The sequence below is a fragment of the Taeniopygia guttata genome, chromosome 7, assembly GCF_048771995.1.
Source record: "Taeniopygia guttata chromosome 7, bTaeGut7.mat, whole genome shotgun sequence".
Taxonomy (NCBI): Eukaryota; Metazoa; Chordata; class Aves; order Passeriformes; family Estrildidae; genus Taeniopygia; species Taeniopygia guttata.
The window spans coordinates 29,581,574-29,598,919 of record NC_133032.1 but is presented as its reverse complement, the minus strand read 5'-3'; the positions used below and the strand labels follow the sequence as shown (position 1 = coordinate 29,598,919).

At 43.0% G+C, this 17,346-nt stretch overlaps 1 protein-coding gene across 1 annotated transcript in view; it reads right to left on the bottom strand.

Annotated features, from left to right (window-relative positions):
- The window catches only part of CPS1 (carbamoyl-phosphate synthase 1), a 92,388-nt gene that overhangs the window by 20,625 nt on the left and 54,417 nt on the right, over positions 1 to 17,346 (bottom strand). Inside the window, exons 22-28 of the mRNA XM_002193020.5 lie at positions 15,587 to 15,728; positions 13,762 to 13,827; positions 13,150 to 13,213; positions 11,518 to 11,699; positions 5,396 to 5,590; positions 4,758 to 4,825; positions 2,477 to 2,552 (exon numbers count right to left, since the gene is read on the bottom strand). Coding sequence (XP_002193056.4) covers positions 2,477 to 2,552; positions 4,758 to 4,825; positions 5,396 to 5,590; positions 11,518 to 11,699; positions 13,150 to 13,213; positions 13,762 to 13,827; positions 15,587 to 15,728 — 793 coding nt within the window. The remainder of the gene's footprint in view (positions 1 to 2,476; positions 2,553 to 4,757; positions 4,826 to 5,395; positions 5,591 to 11,517; positions 11,700 to 13,149; positions 13,214 to 13,761; positions 13,828 to 15,586; positions 15,729 to 17,346) is intronic.

The window sequence follows — 17,346 nt, the reverse complement described above, 5'->3', positions numbered from 1 at the left end:
GCCTGAGCCTCCCAGCCATCTCACTGGACGTGGTGCTTCACAAAGGAACTGATCCTTGGCATTCTCAATGACTTTGTAGGGTGGTCGGTTGCTGTTTTACAGTCATATATTTTATCCAACTGATCCATTCCTTTCTAATTTCTCTGCCTGGTTTCCTAAGTCTCCCAGGGAGAGGTTGCTACTAATTATAGCTGGCCAGGAACAGCCCATCCTTGGCTCTCACTACCTTCCCTTGGGGTACATTGTTTTCCTTCTTCTTCTTCCTGCCTGTCTCTGGGATGCCAGCACATACCTCTGCTCTCCTCTAATACTTTCTCCTTCCAGACACTTGCTCAAAAAAACTCTAATCTGCATTCTTCCTGGCCAGCTTTGTGTCTCAACACTTTGCCTGTCCCATTCACTATTAACTGCCTATTATTTATTAGAGAATAAAATGAAATAAATGACAGTTTGTGCATGTTTTAAAGGCTCCTCTTGAAAAAATACCAAGCAACTACAAAAGTTACAAGACACAATTCCTTCCATTTATCAGTGCAAGGGTAAATTCACAGGCAAGGACAATGCTGAAGCCCACACAGTTTCATAAATTTAGTGGCTCGTGTCCTGTTACTTTCTGTCTTGCTGCAGTTTTTCACCTGAAGATTTTATATGTGCACACAACCTTGTTTACTTCCATCTGTCTCAACCTGCATTAGAAGTTTTGAACATTATTGACAACATAAATGCCATAATGACACAACATTGAAACAGCAAAGCCATTAAAACAACAGAACAAGAACTAGACAGGGCCTTTACCTGGAGAAGTTCTGCTGGATGAAGCAGAACTAGGTAAGGCTTTGGAACCAGAAAAACTGAGCCTGTGTCCCATGAAGGATGCTCACAACTAATACTGGGATCTTCTGTGGAATCACTCACAGGCCACAAAGCCTTGACAAGACTGAAAAATACTCCCTAATGTAGTAACAGAACATTATGCTTTTGTTCTGGTTTTGTTTTTGTTAGCTTGGTTTCAACTATACCACAGGTTTTGTCAAAACTGGATGAAGGAAGAAGTTCTTCCCTTGGCAGTCTGACTACACTAGGAAAAAAATAGCGGGTAAATCTGGGGTAAGTCTCTTCAAGATCAGAACCAGAGCACCCAAAACCTCATGGTGTGCAACTGGTCATTTTTGCAGTGAGCAGCAGTGCCTTGTGTGTGTAGCAGAACTGGGTATCATAAGGATAGCCCATGGGAACACCCTCTCTTTCCCCTAGGAATATGTCATGTACTGGCTAGACTCTACAAATGCAGCTCCCAGAAAAGCCTCCTGCACCAGGGATGAGAATCTCAGAAACAAAGAACACCACTGCCTAATTCAAGTCAGTCAAGCTGTGACAAATAAGGCTGACCAGGGGTCTTTTCTGGGCTAGATCCTCCTATGGGGCATCCACTGCCATCACAAAGCCACCCAGCAGCATGACAAAGTGATCTGTCCCACTGAGTGGGGCTTAAGGCTGCTGCCTGCTCTGCTTCTGTGAGTGCAAACACAAAGCAGAGTGCTTCAGATGAATTACAGAGGGAAGTCTGGCATTTTGGGAGGCCCAGCACTGCTAAGAACCTGCACACCACCACAGGCTGACCCTATAGTCTTCTGAGAATAGTTAAAGAATTCCTTCTGATGGAAGTAACAATTGCACTACCCCTCTAAAACTAGTTCAAAGATGGTAATAAGTGGTCTCCTTGCCTCCACAGTAACCTATCCTTCAGGATATTATTACTCTGAAAGGTATCTCCCTTCCATTTCACCATTTCTTGCTGACAAGTTAAACTTGCACCATTTGCCTCATACTCTTAAAACGCTCATGGTTTTGTTCAAGTTTTAACCACCCAAGAATCCTGAGAAAGCAGTAATATGTCTGACTTCCCCAGGCCAGTTGTGTTTTCAGAGAGTTCCTCTGATTCATTTACTTTTAACTCCAAGATTCCTGTTTATGGTGCCACAGTCCCATTCTGAACAGTGACCATAAAAAAAAAAAAAACAAAAAAAACCCAACAACAAAAACACCAAAAAAAAAACCCAAACCACCTTCAGAAGAGATGCCAAGTTGAAGTATTCAGTTGCTCAAAGAAGCCAGGCAAAACAATTGAGAAAGTAAGTTGGCATGCTGGTTGGCATAACCTGCCACTGGAAAGCCTGGAAGGGTCCAGCTCAGTTAATTATTTACATAATTAAATTTTATTTTTTATTTTTAAATTATTTACATAATTAACTGGTCAGAAGTTTACGTGCAGGTAAAACAGCTGTTCCTACTCCATGCAGGCATCCTGGGGGGGGTCAGTAAGGATACTTGATATTATCTGTTAGGGAGCAAACTCGGGAGTCAAACTGTCTCCTCCCCAGGCAAGGAAGGGAAAGAGTGAGGAAGATATGATAAGGAAACAAAGAGATAGAAACCACAGTAGAGATGAAGCAAATAAGGGGAACACAAAAGGTACCTGAGAGACTCTGGTGGCTTCTGCTAAGAACTTCTTCATTTCCTCTTCAGTGAATACTACATTCATTGCAGACCCACTGTGAGAATAGGAAAGAAGAGAACCCAGGTCAGCTTCTCTTGTGAATTCTAGGGAGAGATCAGTGTTAGGCACCAGGGCACGGGGTTCACAAGGTCACCAACTACCTCTGCATGACAGACTAGCCAAGGAAGCTCCTGACTCCAGCCACTTGCTCTGCTCTTGACTCAGAGAGAGACAGAGGTGGTACACAATTATCCTCTATTATCTTTCCCAGAGAAGACAGGAAACCTCCAGAACCACAGTGGTGAAACAAAAGAAAAAATGTGTTTTCACAGCCTTAGCACTGCTGTCAAGTGCCCTTCCTGAGCCAAGCCCTTGAAGGTCCCCCTAAGCTGGGGAGATGGCTCCTCAGCCACCCAGCCCCAGTAAGGCCCAGCCTTTCCCCAGGAGCTCAGACAAACACACTTGGCTGCCTTTAGCCCAATTTCTCCTCAGGGACAGATGAAGTGAGGCTTGCCTGGGTCACTGGCAATGGCTGTGACAGTGGAAACCCAATGCAAAGAGGCTCCTCTTGGCTGGCCATTTCACTGTGCTCCTCCCCTAAGACACAGCAGAACAGATATCTGAAAGCTGCTTTAATTGTAACTGCCAGGAATATCAGAGAAGGGGATCTGGGAGAACATGGGTGCAGAGTATGTGATTCAAGTCCTTTTTAAAGACAAGAATCTTATTTAAAAAAAAAAAAAAAAAAAAAAAAAGATGTTACACTTCCCATTTCTACTGCTGATGCCCACCTTCCCCTTTGCTTTGTTGGGCAAGAGGCTGTGGGGAAAAGTGGAAGATCTATCCCACAAATCAGTCACTTTGTCCTAAGATAAACAGACACAGCTACCTAGGTGATTATATTTACCTCTTGGGCTGATGTAAATCAATAGAGTTCAATAAATCCAGGAACTTGTGTCAGTAGTACCACTGAGGATGTGAGCTGGTGTACACAGTACCCAACTGGTGGGGAAAGGCATTTAGCTTTCCAAGGAAACTGGCCAATATTAAAGGTTGTATCTGCTCAGAGAATAAAGAAATCTAACTGTTGTTCTGCAGACAGAGGCAGGCAGAACACTCTGCTAGGGCTTTTCACACTCTCCTTCCTCAAGTTTTACATCCTCCCTGGAGTCCCCCTACCCTGCACTAACACACATTAGCAAATATTTAACACAGGAGGGGCCAATGATGGTGTTAATACAGATGGAAACAAAAGGCTAAAAGAAGCGTTCCTTAACAATCTGGAGAATTACATCAGGAGCAGTTGTTACCTTATACTTAACTATACTCAACTTGACTCCTGACAGGAGGGCTGTTTTCTAACCGTGCTTGAAATCCTACTGCAAGTCTTGGATACCAGATAGAAAAAACACATTCAGGAGTTGCTTCTAAAGGTTATTTCCTTCAGGGATGAAGAAACCTTTCTCCTTTTTTTCTTTTATAATGAAAAATTGTTCTTGTCCTCCAGCCCCAAAAACTGATATTGAGCTTCTTCATTTTGATATGTTTGTCTTTCATATGAAAAGCATCCTGTCTCCAATTTATTTTCACTTGTAAACTGTGCCCAGCAAACTGCCTCTCTGTGCTGAGTCATCCAGGTATGAAGAAACTTCTCACAGAGAAGAGCAATCATTCACAACTTGTGAGTTTGCTGTGTGCATGTGCTGGTGTAACCTCCTCAAAAAGTCTGTCTGGCTGTTGGAAATGCGGGACTCTGTACAACGTCTGTTAAATGAGAAGCAGCTGCCACAGTGTAGGGACATAAAACATGCCTGTAAGCAGAGAAGCTCGGCAAATAAGAAGCTGAATTCAAAAGATGCACTGTCATTTTCTGAAAACAGATGCCCATCTCAATAAACAGCCTCAGCAGGTTCCCTTCTCTTTCTCCTGGTGGCAAACAATCTTCTGACTTAATTGTAAAGGTAACAATCTCAGGAACCTGAAAGAATATCCCAGATGGTTTGTTGTTTTGGCCTTGAGATATGCAAAAGGTAATACAGAGATTCTTATGACTATGCTCTACCTTTGATCTGTGCCTGATGGACTTCAGGGATCCACTGGCTTTATTAATTGGTTGGAGCAGTTGTCTCATGGGCAGCTTAATGCCACGTACATCTAGCACAGAGTTTGCCACACATCCCCTGAAGTTGTCCTCCCTTGTCTCAGAGAGGTTTTTGGAGCTCATACCCAACATTGCTGAGCTCTGCCAGCTGAGCCTTACCTCAGAACATAGGAGGGCCTCAGCAAGCATGGATAACCCACAGACTTTGCAAATTCAACTGCATCTCTCTAAAGAAAGGGAGGGAAAACATGCTGTAAACAAGAAAATATTTTAAAGTCATTCCAAAATCGCAATTCTAACTGCATTTGCACTTTACTAGCAGCTAAGATGAGAGGAAAGAAAATGGAGACTGCAGGCTGCACTGAGTGTAACACACAACTTCCTGCTGCTTTCAGAGCTTCACAGAGCTTTGCCTTCAGACCTCCTCTGTCCACAGAGCTTCACTGGGAAAAAAGAGCAATGCCAACACATCTCTATTCCTTTGCAATCTCCACCTGCTGGAACATCTCTCAAGCCCAGTAGGATACCTAGACTAGCCTGTCAGTGGTGCTAACTTCTGCTGGGTATTCACCACAGGTTGTTGAGGTGATTTAAAGACACCTTCCAGCTTCCACCCACTGCCCCTGCTGCTGCAGCATCACTTTACAGGGATCAAAAAGTTCTTCAACATGGGCAGTAAAAAACTATCAAATGCCTTCAGAATCTCGAAATGTATCAGTGACTCAGTCCTTCCTGAGCAGATGCACATCCCAACCCCCAGCTGCTTCAGCATTTCCCAGATGTACATCCCAATTTACCAGGGTGCTGACTGCCTTCCACGGAGCCTGGGCCACGTGCAGCTCATCCAGCACAGCTGAGAACAGGGAACGATCTTCTGCCTGGTCAATCTTTAAAGGATCTGTGCCAAGAATCTTCACTCCACTCTGGTGCAGTGGTACTGCCAGGTTGTTGGGAATCTGCCCACCTACAGAAACAATGCAGCCACTGCATCCCTGTTGGAAGGCAGAAAGGAGCACGGTCATGTCCAAGTTGTCTTAATAGGAAGAGCTGTCACAACAAAAAATCCAATATTTAGATTATGTCCCTTCAGATTGCTGTGAACAAAGACAGATCACAGGGCCACAGAGATGATCAGAGAGCTGAAGCACCTCTCCTACAAAGACAGGCTGAGAGATATGGGGTTGTTCAGTCTGGAGAAGAGAAGCTCCAGGACCTTATTGCATTCTTTCAGAGCCTAAAGAGAATTTACTAAAAAGAGGAGAGCAACTCCTTATGTGGGCAGATAGTGATAGTACAAGGATAAGGTTTTAAACTGAAAGAGGAGAGACTTAGGTTGGATGTCAGGAAGAAATTCTTTACTTTGAGGGTGGTGAGGCCCTGGGAAAGGCTGCTCAGAGAAGTTGTGGCTGTCCCATCCCTGGAAGTGTCCAAGGACAGGTTGAACACAGCTTGGAGCAACCTGGGATCGTGGAAGGTGACCCTGCCCATGGCAATTCCAATTTGACAGTTTGACAGCAATTCCAATGCCCCTCCATGACAGGGGCGTGGAGCTAGATGATTTTTAAGGTCCCTTCCAACTCAAGCCATTCTATGGCTTTACCATAATTGTGCTGATCGAGATGCACCCAGGCTGCTGTGATTAGCAGTGTGTATCCTCCCTAAACCAGAAATATCCTCCTCAATATCACTCAAAACCCAGCAATAACTGGATGTCAAATTCCCTAGGGAACCAGAGAAGTTTGCATCTTTCACATCAGCCCATGAGTCCCTAAGTCCTGCTTGAGCCACAGGCTGCCACTTTGTCTGCATGTCAGGTTTAGGTACTTCTACTTTCCCACTGGGCTGACACACAGTGCCTGGCTTTCCAGGGGAAGGGCACTGCCCTAGGAACATGCACTGCACACCAACAAACCCCAGCACTCTCCCCCATGGGGTCAGCTTCCCTTCCCATGTGGACACAGGGACTCTCACTACACCTGAGCCTACCCCCCTGCTTGCTGTGGCCCTTGTACCCAGCAGCACAAACAAAAAAGATGCCGAGGTCTTCTTTCTTTTTCAGTCTAGCTCTTGGAGAAAACAGCCTCTCCCACACTCATGGTCAGAGATTTTCAGAGGATCAGACATTCGTGCAAAATCTTTTTTATTCCAGAGATGTAAGGCAGTAACCTCCAGCAGAGAGGCAAGGGGAAACAACTGGAATTTATGGGGGTTTTTTTTCTGCCAGCACTGCTACTCAGTAAGCAAACCACCTTTCCTAGCCATAGAAGCCAGTCTTTTAGGAGTGTAAAAAAGCTAAGGAGAGTATAAATCAACAGAGCCCAACATTTCATACAGTCTGCAAAGCTATGGATACACAGCCCTTTGTTTTAATCAATGCTCCTTGTCCCTGACTAGCTTCTCATTTCTGGCAGTGCCCTGGATGGTAGCAAGTATTTCAGCAAACTGTCATAGGTGCTCATTTCCACACAGGTTATTTGTAAGCACTCCAGTTCCAGAGGTAGATGGAGCAGAACAGCTGGCCCAGCATCCTCCAGCCACAGTGGAGCATTTCAAGTCTGTCACTGGGCAGCATCTCATTTTAAGTGAGAAAACAATAAACAGTAAATAACAACAGACAGGTGATCTTGCTTGCTAACACACACCTTTCTACAAGTGAAAATATGGGCTTTTTTTTTTTTTTTTTTACATAGAATCCCTAATGCTTTCAAGTATAATCTAGTCAGGTGTGAAAATTTTCAATAGAAGAAAAGGCCTTAGAGTACCTACAACAAAGAGCACTTTACTTTCAAATTAAAGATGGTGAAACTTTGCCCAAAGGACAATCCAGCCCACAGAACATCTCCAGTGAAGGGCTCATTTGAGTCAAATGTGTTTTACAGTTTTACCCACTTCTAACAAATGAGAAACATAAAGCAAGTGATCCATGGTTTGGCTCTTAAGGATAGAGGCACAATGTTCTTTTAATTAACTAATGTTTTTCCTGAAGAAGGTCAGTCTCACTGGCCTTTCTGGAAGACAAATTCCTTCATCAGGGACTTAAAGGGATTTGGAGTGGCAAAACTGTAAACTGAGAGCAGAACGGACTATAAGTGACTGGGCAAAAATAGATGATAAATGCTAGTATAGTCCCCACTCAGCATTGATGTGGGAATTTCCTACCTTAATAAAGATCCAACAGTTTGGCATTTAAGCAGCATTTACTATCCCAAGGTTATTTGCTCAGCAGGCTAATACACAGCATAAGATGATTATTTTCTTCCTCTCCTTTTTTTTTCCTTTTTTCCTATGCAGTCACCTATGGGATGCCATGATGCTGCTGGCCAGGAGCTGAGGACAGGCAGTAAAAAAGGACAGGGGCTGTTTTGTGCCCAAAAGCAGTTGCCTCATGACATCAGAGCTCACCATCTCCAGCTTGGAAGAGAAATCTATGCCTTAGTGCTTCCAGACCCATTCAAAACACAGTAACTCCCTCTAGTCCCTGGGCCCTTGATCATCCCACAAGGATAAGAACCAGAGTGTGAATAAGCAAACCCTCCTTGCAGCTTGGAAGGAGGGTAACAAGTCAAAGTAGCTTTGCTTCCAAGGCCAACCAACATCTTAGTCTATCCCTGACATATGTGAAATGTGAAGTATCCCAGCTAACAGCTTCTCCTCAGCTGCTGCTCATTTCTGCCCTTAAAACAATTCTAGCTACCGCACATCTAAAATCCAAATACGCCTACATCAAAGTTGGGATAGAATTAGGGACTTCAGCCCTAAGGAGATAGAGGAGATTCCTTTTTCAAGCAGATGGCAAAGAATCATATACTCATTTTTACTCAAGAAGAACCATAAATTGAATCTAGCTGCTGCTCACTTCTTTTCTTTAAAATTCTGCTGCTGTTTCCCAAAGCATGTTCCCACCCAAAGAGAACAGGGACACGACTGCTCCACTGAGAAATGTGGGCAGGCAGAAAAGGACCCCACTGCATATGACTTTGTCATCAGCCATATTTTAATTATAAATAAAATTAATAACATCCTTGCCATTAGATATCGTTAAAATACACACAATACATAATCTAGTGAAAGAAGCCTAGAGAGAATTATTTTTCCCTTTATAACAAAAATCGCTCTTTTTATTACTATCTTGCTGTTATGTCATTAGTAATAGAGCTGGGGTTTCTTTTTCCCTGAGTTTGAAAACAAATTAGACCATTAAAATTGTACCTAGGAGCCTCCTTTACTTTTATGAATTGTTTCAGAATAATCTCCAAAACAGAAAAAAGAATCAGTAGAGGCCCTCAAGCAGATAGAGATTAAAATAAAAAGGAACATCTTCTCTGGAAACAAAAAGCCAATAAATCTGAGGGAAGAAATTTTATTTATTTATTTAAATTATTGTCCTCACAGACTACCACCTAACTCTGCACATCCACAGTAAATTAAACTTTCCTCCAATGAACAGCTCTGCTATGCAGAGCTCAGACTCTGGTGAGTCACTGCAGCTGTGAATATCAGCTGGAGGTGAAAGAAGACACAAGGAAGAGAAAGAGGAGGGGACAGCTGAGTCCATCCCTGGGAGAGGGCTGTGGGAAGCTGCGAGCATTTCTTGGTGGGCAGCCGGCAGCTGTCTCAGTGTTGTTGGTAAAGTGGCTCCTTGATGCAGCCAAATTTATCTAATCAGAAAAGCAGGGACAAATCAGTGCACCCATTCACTTGGGCTTAACAGCTGCCCAAGCTCTGCTGCTAATCCTAACAATGTTTAGGGAGCTGAGATATCATCTCTACTAAGGGCTCAGGGTTGTGTCCACTATTGGCTGATGTTTTTACATATAGTTTGCCAATGATCCATGACTTTTCAGTTATTTCCAACAGTTCATTGTCCATTGAAACGCCAGAGGAGGCAAATGACCAGGAGAGATTAAAAGAACAGTCTGAAATCATGACACTGTTCATGCTCTGTATATGAAGATGGGAGAGATGGCTATCTACAGGATTGGTGAAGGATCTCAGAATCAGACTAATTTTTCATTTGATCTTTTCCTTAGAGGCTGGATTCCAGCTGCATTTGCCTAAGGAAGTATTCTGTTAATAGGACATTAGCATTTGCCTCACACATTTTTTCTAAAGAAATGACATATAACAATAATGTATCTTAGACTACACTTAGCTGGAGGTCTGGCCTCTGTCCCCAGCTCTGCCCAAGTTATTTTGCATTACTCTGTGCAGGCCTATCTACTCCTCAGTTTCCCTACTTGCAAATGAGGCATAATAATACCATTACCTTATGTCACTGCTGAAGAAAAATAGTTTCACTATTTGTATTTACTATCCACCTTGGGAATTATTAGACAGTACAATGCCAATTTTGGATGTTTAGGCTCAGACTGATGGCTTTCACGCCTCCAGCACAAACATCAAGTTAATTGTTTTCACACCCATGCCAGAGTAGCAGAATCCTCTGCAAACTCTGGGCACAACAGGATGCTGCTATTAGACCTGGAGAGCTGCATTGCCTCCCACCAAACTGGCCAATCCTTGCTCTGTCAAGCAGGATAATGCAAGTTTCAATACGTATTCAGTATTCTTTTCACATATTTTTCTTACCCAACTTGCTAATTACTAGCACTCCATGTGGAAATGAGCTCCCTCATCACCTAGCTCTACCTTCTCTTTGATCCTGCAGTAATTAGATGTTGTATTTCATCAGTGTTATTTGTCTGACAAACTGTCACATCAGTTTCCTCCACGCCCCTGCTCAGAAGTTCAATTCTGTTAAATAAACAAGAGTTCTGTGCTTTTAGAGCTGAGCCTCATGGATAATCCTAAAGCATCCAAAAATCAGCCTTTAAGAGTCCAGAGAGCCACCAGAGTCTTTTGGCCTTTGAGAATCTATACTTTGCAGTAGTAGTCTCTGTTTTTACAAAAAAATTAAAGAAGAGGTAAAACAGCCTGTACAAACAGGAAAGTATGAACATGCAATCTAAAAATGGTCCTAAACAGTATTTTGCAAATGGCTGAAGAACAGAGCCTGGATTTTGGGAGTTAATTTCTGATGTGCTTTGGCCTGGTTTCAAATTTGGGAATGAGCAAAACATGGCCGGATTATAAAACCGTTTTAGAAATTTACACCCGTTCACAAAGGAGATGAGCTCAGATCCTCATATAATAGGAAATGGGCTCAAGAAAAATCACAATTATAACATGATTTGGGTTCTACAAAGTTGCTTCAGCAAGTTACATGGCCAATTCATGCTGAATTTCAAGGTAGATGAAGTTCCTGAAAGCGCCTTTAAAAGCCTCAGCAACAAATACGAGATGAGTGTGTTGTTCCCATTACATACTCCCTCATCATCAAATATGTCTGGGACTCTCCTCCATCTCTTAGACCAGCACTTCTGAACACTTGAAAATCGCTAAAAGACCAGATCAGAAGCTGGAACATTTTATGGTTTGACAGCAATTCCAGTGCCCCTCCCTGGTCTGCCTGCCTGTATGTTGGACCACATCCACTTGCCAAGTGTACTGCAAAGCCAAACCTACAAGTTCTTGAGCACATGTTGGTGTGATGCACAGAAGTCCTTCAACTGCTCCAGGTGGAGGACTTGTGCTTCAAATCAAGGGTGTGCTTAACTGCTAAAGCCCAGCAGTGCAAGGGCAGAACAATTTGTGCGACAAATGTCTGTGCAGCAAATAAAGCCTGCTTGTAAATATTGCACAATATGGCATCTTGCAAAATAATTTCATATTTATTTGGCATTCTTTATTGAGCAGCCTGCTAGGAGGATCAGCGATGTGTAAAATGCAGCATCGGGATGCAAAGCGAACAGCTTTTGCTCTCTCCCCTCACCCCCAGCTGCTTCGCAAGCTAGTGACAGGAATTTTGAAAAGTTTGTGTTGCTTCATGGCTTTTTATAGTGCTTCTGCTTTTCTTTACCTCATATTGGTAGATGTCCAGGATCCTTTCCAGTGACAGCTCCTCAAAGTACAGTCTGTCACACTCATCAAAATCCGTGCTCACCGTCTCTGGGTTGCAATTCACGACCACAGTCTTGTTGCCAAGCTGACGCAATGTGCGGATACTGGAGACAGCACACCAGTCAAACTCCACACTGCTGCCTGCCAGGAGACAGAAAAGTGGGCAAGGAAAGGAAGGATGCAGAGAAGAAAACATAAATAGATATCCTCAGCACTCCAGCTTAAAGAAGAAAAAAAAAAAAAAAACCAGTGTTGCCTCCTGTCAGCTCAGAGCCAGAAATGTAATTGTCCTCCCACGGAAATTAATCATCCACAAAGCGTCAAGCTCCAAGCACAACAGGTAAGTTGGCTCAGCTGCTTAGGAGTGACAGACCTCTCTAACATGCCTGTCATCCTGTGCTCATAAACACTTCAGTGTGCTCTTGCTTTCCATCCAGTCACTGCTGCCTCCCAACCAATGCACTCCACAATAAACTAACCAGTGGGTTAAACATATTTTACAGCTACAAGCAACAGTTTCCTCTAGCAGCCTTTATTTAGTTACAACCTCTTCCAAAGATGGTCTTGATGGATCTAATCAAAGGTGCAGAGCAGATGAGACCAAGAACAGACCAGCATGTCTATTCTAAGCAATGAGGAGTTTTAGGTGAACAGTGCAAAATATATTCACATACATTCAATCAACTGTGAAATACCACTGCCATCCTTTTCATTTTTTTGTAGCCATGCCACACAGCCTGTTGAACAGCAGAATCATTCACAAGAAATAAGCCTAATCATGGAGCGTTGCTCCTGATTTCAGTCATCTCAACATTCACGCTGGAAATGGAGTTCAAAAAGACAAACAGCAACAGGAGTGCAGCATATGACCTCTCCAATGCAAGCAAAGCAAATGGATGAAGTTTTCAATTCCAGCTTTCATAGCCCATCACCAGTTCTGGGTGATGCAGAGCAGAAATATTTCTGAACAACAAGCAATTTTTTCCTTGTCAATAATTGCAAGCTATTTGGAGAGATCCACAGAAAGAAAAAATGAAAGTCATCATATCCAGAATTCAGCAGTCTGTATCCAATACTCACAGCCACAAGGAAACTGTTACTCTATAATGATCTGAGTGGGTTGAAAGGAAAAACAACATACAGAGAATTGCTTACACAAAAGCAGCTGAAGAGATCAAAATATTTCAGAGTCACCTACACTGACAGCTGTAAAATGCATAGTGATAATATCATCATGAGCTGGTAGTAAACATATAAGATAGGCATGGGAGCAACAAACTTCTAGACAAGGTATGAGGTTATCAGGACTTCAACACGTGAAAAAAGTAAGATTAAAAAAAATCTGTAAAATTTCATGGAAATCACAACTAACTACCAAATGAAAAGTAACAAAATTCTCCGGCTTTTTTTCAGGACATAAAATGAAATCTCCAAGTATAAAATGCAAATCTTCTGTTAGGAATGGATGTCCTGTGCACTGTGCTCTGGAGGGTTTTTTCACCATATGAGAAGAGGAACAAAGGAACCAGAAGAATATCTGAAGAAGGCTTGAGGGGACAAGGAGAACAGAGGTGTTGTAAGAAAGATTTACCTATGTGGTATGGTCCACAGCCCAACACCATTACTCCACAGTCATCAAATTTTACATCGTGTTCCTGGGAAGGGAGACAAAAAAGTCATCAGCATCTGTACTCCACAGCACCTAACTCTGTGCTTTTCAGAATAAACAGTTTCTGGTGTTCAGCCCAAATCCAACAATCTGATCCTTCAGGGCTCCAGTCTGAATTTTCTCACTGCAGTGTAAATCAAGTGCAGCTCTCCTGGAATTAGTAAGTGCTGCACTCAGACAGCACCTCTAATATGGGCTATTCAAGCAGCCTAAGGACGTGTGAAGTTTCATACAAAAATAATGTTAGGATGAGACAAGTGAAATATAACTTCTGCATTCCCAGCACCTACCTGTGCATGTACAGGTGATGTGTGACAGGCACTTAACAACACAGGGGCATTAACACTAAATGCACTGGATCAGGATTGGAGCGAGAGAAAGTTCCAGGCCTGCTGTAAGGGGATTTTATGTAAAACCATCCAAAAGAATTGCTATGGAGACCAAGGCATCTGCAAGATTTCCAGAAATAACACGGCACAGGGAAAAGAGATCAAACCAGACAGCAATGAGACTGTTGTTTCTGAGGGTGCCTACCTGCCCGTTGTACGTGACGTAGAGGTAATTAGTCACTGCTGGGTATTCTGCTGCCAGGGTGTCAATCTGTACAGGGAAAAAAAAAAGGGGGGGGGGGGGGGGTTTGTCACTTGGCCAGTGCAAGATCTTTCCTACATGCAGATTTTTGGCATTTTTTCTTTTGCCTCTTCCCCTTTCTAATGCTGTTTCACCCCAATTATTTTCCCACCATATCTTTCCTCAAAAGGAGGTGACCTGAACTGTCCTGTGCTCTTAACACAGAATATGCCTGGCCTTGCCCTGACCCTACAGTTCAGTCAACACAACACTCTACCATCTCTTTCTAAGCTGCAGTTTTAGCTCTGCACCTCTTGGGTGAAACACTTACACAGCCCAGGAACTTTCCCCTTCTTGCCAAGGCCCTCATTCTCTAGTTTGTTCAGTGGATTACACAGATTCCTCCAGGTCTTCTGTCCTTTATAACTAGGATGTCTGGAATCTTCAGACTCTACTCTTGCCCCCATCTTACTCCCACGCTGAATATAAACACACATAATATCACTTAGAAATCATGTGGAGTGGCAGAACAGTTACTATGTGTTTATGTTACAATATAACTCATGCTTTGATAATTAAATGGCACACAAAGCAAGAGTGATTTTAAGCCACCCTTTATATGTCGTTTTCAACAATTTCTTATGTAATTAGTCACCAGACAGCCCAGAAGAATAATTTGCTCATGAGTCTGTTCACAAACTATTTGTGTCAACTACTCATGGCATGTTATACTTGGTAACCAGTCCATCTGGGTCACCAGCAGCTGCTGAAGTACCCTGAATGAACATCTGAAACATTTCTACAGAGAATACCGAACAGTGAACAATATGCAAGCAGTCTTGACATGAATTTTTATGTGCTATACCATTTAAAAATCTGTCCAAACCTCAAGCACCTCCAGGAATCCCCACTGCCTGTCCAAACCCTTGTGAACCATGGAGAATGTGACCTTACATCATTAGCACTGTGCGTCTGCTGCTCATTACTGTTGCTAATACTGTGACTTGTACTTCATGGCTCAAGAAGAAACATATGTTTTGAAGGCACACAGGCAGGCACAAGTAGAGTGACCTTATTAAGTGAACCTTGGCACAAAAATCAATCCAGCACTGCAGTGCCATATGCAGCTAAAAGAACATAGTGCAAGACCAGGCACGTTTCTGTGGCCAGGTGAGCCACAGAAGAAAAACAGCAGCTGGAGAACAGAAAGAGACTTGGCACCTCGAACTGGGACTGAGGATGCAAATGAACTCTTTCAGAAACATTCAGTAGTTTGGGTTTGGTTTTTTTTTTACCATCTTTAAGGACAGAAGACCAGCTGGTGGCAGTTTAATACCAACATACCTTAAAAGCACCTAGTGACACTGCCATGAATGCCAGATGAGCTCATTAGGCTCATGCTATCACAATTAATAGCAAATGAACCCATAACAATAACACATTTCAAATAAAGTATTAGCCTGTAAAAATTTACTACCTAGAGAGAAGAGAGATGCTCTCCATGGTCCTGCCATGGTGGGCCAGCATTTTCAGCCTTTTCCTGAAGCCACATGCGTTTCCCCCACAGCCACAAAGAATTTGAACAAGAATATTCTGAGTCTCTTTGGGAATTTCATGGCATTACGTTGATGCCTGCAGTGCAGGAGCAGTTACATGGGTGAACTCTGTTCTCCTCATATCAACATCTAAACTCCTGAGGATGTTAGCAGACCCAGGGCTTTCTAAAGACACAGAGGTCTCCTGCCACTCGTGGAAGCCCCCACCAGGCCCAGTGATGTTTCTCACATACCTGTTTCACCCAGGGCACTATATTCTTCCTCAGCCTCAGCTCACGGCACTGGACTTCTGTCAGCCTCAGGCATTTCCCAATCTGCTTGTCAGAGAACCCCATCTGTTTGGCTCTCCTCAGTGTCTCCTCTGGAATTGTTTTGCTGGGATCAAATAAGAAAAACACCTCTGAATGAGGCTTTACAAGAATAACTAGAAGATACATGAGAGCTTTTGTCCCTGCATTGCATAGAGTGGCTATAGGACCATGCATGTGAAGGCAAGAAAAGGAAGAAGACTCAACATAAAACATCTTTATTGCTCTTGGTGCCCCACACAAGCACCCCTGTGGTAAAGTCTGCAGGCAGACTGCAAGCAGTAGGAAGTAAAACATTTACTTTCCCTGCATTTTTGAGGCAGGAATCAGTGTCTCATGATGAGATCCGTCAGGCTAGTACCTAGTACAAGTTGACTCTACCCCCATGCTAGTTGAACACCACATGGGTTTTAGTGGGGGCAGAGGAAGACACAGAGGCTGTTTCTGAGAGAGAAGTTCCTCAAAATTTCCACTATGCCCAGCAGAGCTAATCCAGAAGGCTCTAAAGATTGCCATGTTGGCTGGCCCAATTTCATCATCATCAATTGATGAAATTTGAGAACCAACAAACCTGCAGACACCAATTGTCACCTGAGTCAGAGAAAAGGAAAAGGTGAAGATAGGCGAGGAGAACAACAAGGTGACAATAAAGTCAGTTCAAAGGAGGGAGTGAGAGGAGGAGGTGCTCCAGGTGTTGGAGCTGAGATTCTTCTGCAAGCCATGGTCTTTGTGTCACTTACAGGTCTCTTACCAGGTGTAAAAAACATGCCCCTGTTTTAAAGATCTATTGTCCTCACATACCAGTCCTACTGTTCACAAATTCTAAAAGATAAAAAAGCGTGATGATCTGCTTGTGAAACGGCTACAAGACAAACATGAACCCATTTTTGAAGGTTACCTTCTCCTTGGTGGTGAGGTTCAACACCTAACAGTCATTTCCTACTGTAGGCTTTCCTTAGTGCTGTGTCTTGAAGGCGTTGAAGCACCAGGAAAGGGATTAACCACGTAATGACTAATCCAAAATCACTTTTTTGAGGGGAGAAGTTGTCATTACATGCAAAAGATAAAGCTGTTTAGGAAACACTGGGGGCTGTAATGTAACAAACTGGTTTTCCCTCTAATTCATAAAGTGCATAGGGGGATGCAGAAGTCCACCCACAGCCTGTGGGAAAAGATGCTCACACTAGAGCATTTGGATGTTGAAAATCTGCAATCTAGTGATAAACTCGAACAGAAAGAGAAGACCCTTGCTTCCAAACTAGAACAGCCCATCCTTAAAAGTCTACACTCCATGAACTAAAGACCCATGATAAAAAACAGTTGTGGGAAGACTGCTTGGCCTGTGGGAGGGATCCACATTATAGCGGGTTGGGTGGGACTCATAAAAATTAGAACCATGCTGAAGAAGTTCACAGAGAACTGTCTCCTGTGGGGAAAACCCCATGGCATAACACAAGAGACTCCTCTCCCTAATCAAACTGAATAATTTTTTTTTTTTTTTTTTAAAGTGACAAACTGACTAAAAACCCCATGTTTTGTCTCTTTGCACTGTCAGTGAGAAAGAAAGAAGGACTGGGGGGTTGGGGGTGGGGAGAAAGGTGTTCTAAATGTTTATTTTGGTTCTCATTATCCTCCTTTAATTCTTTAAATAAAATTTTCTTTATCCCTTTTATGTTTTTAGCCTG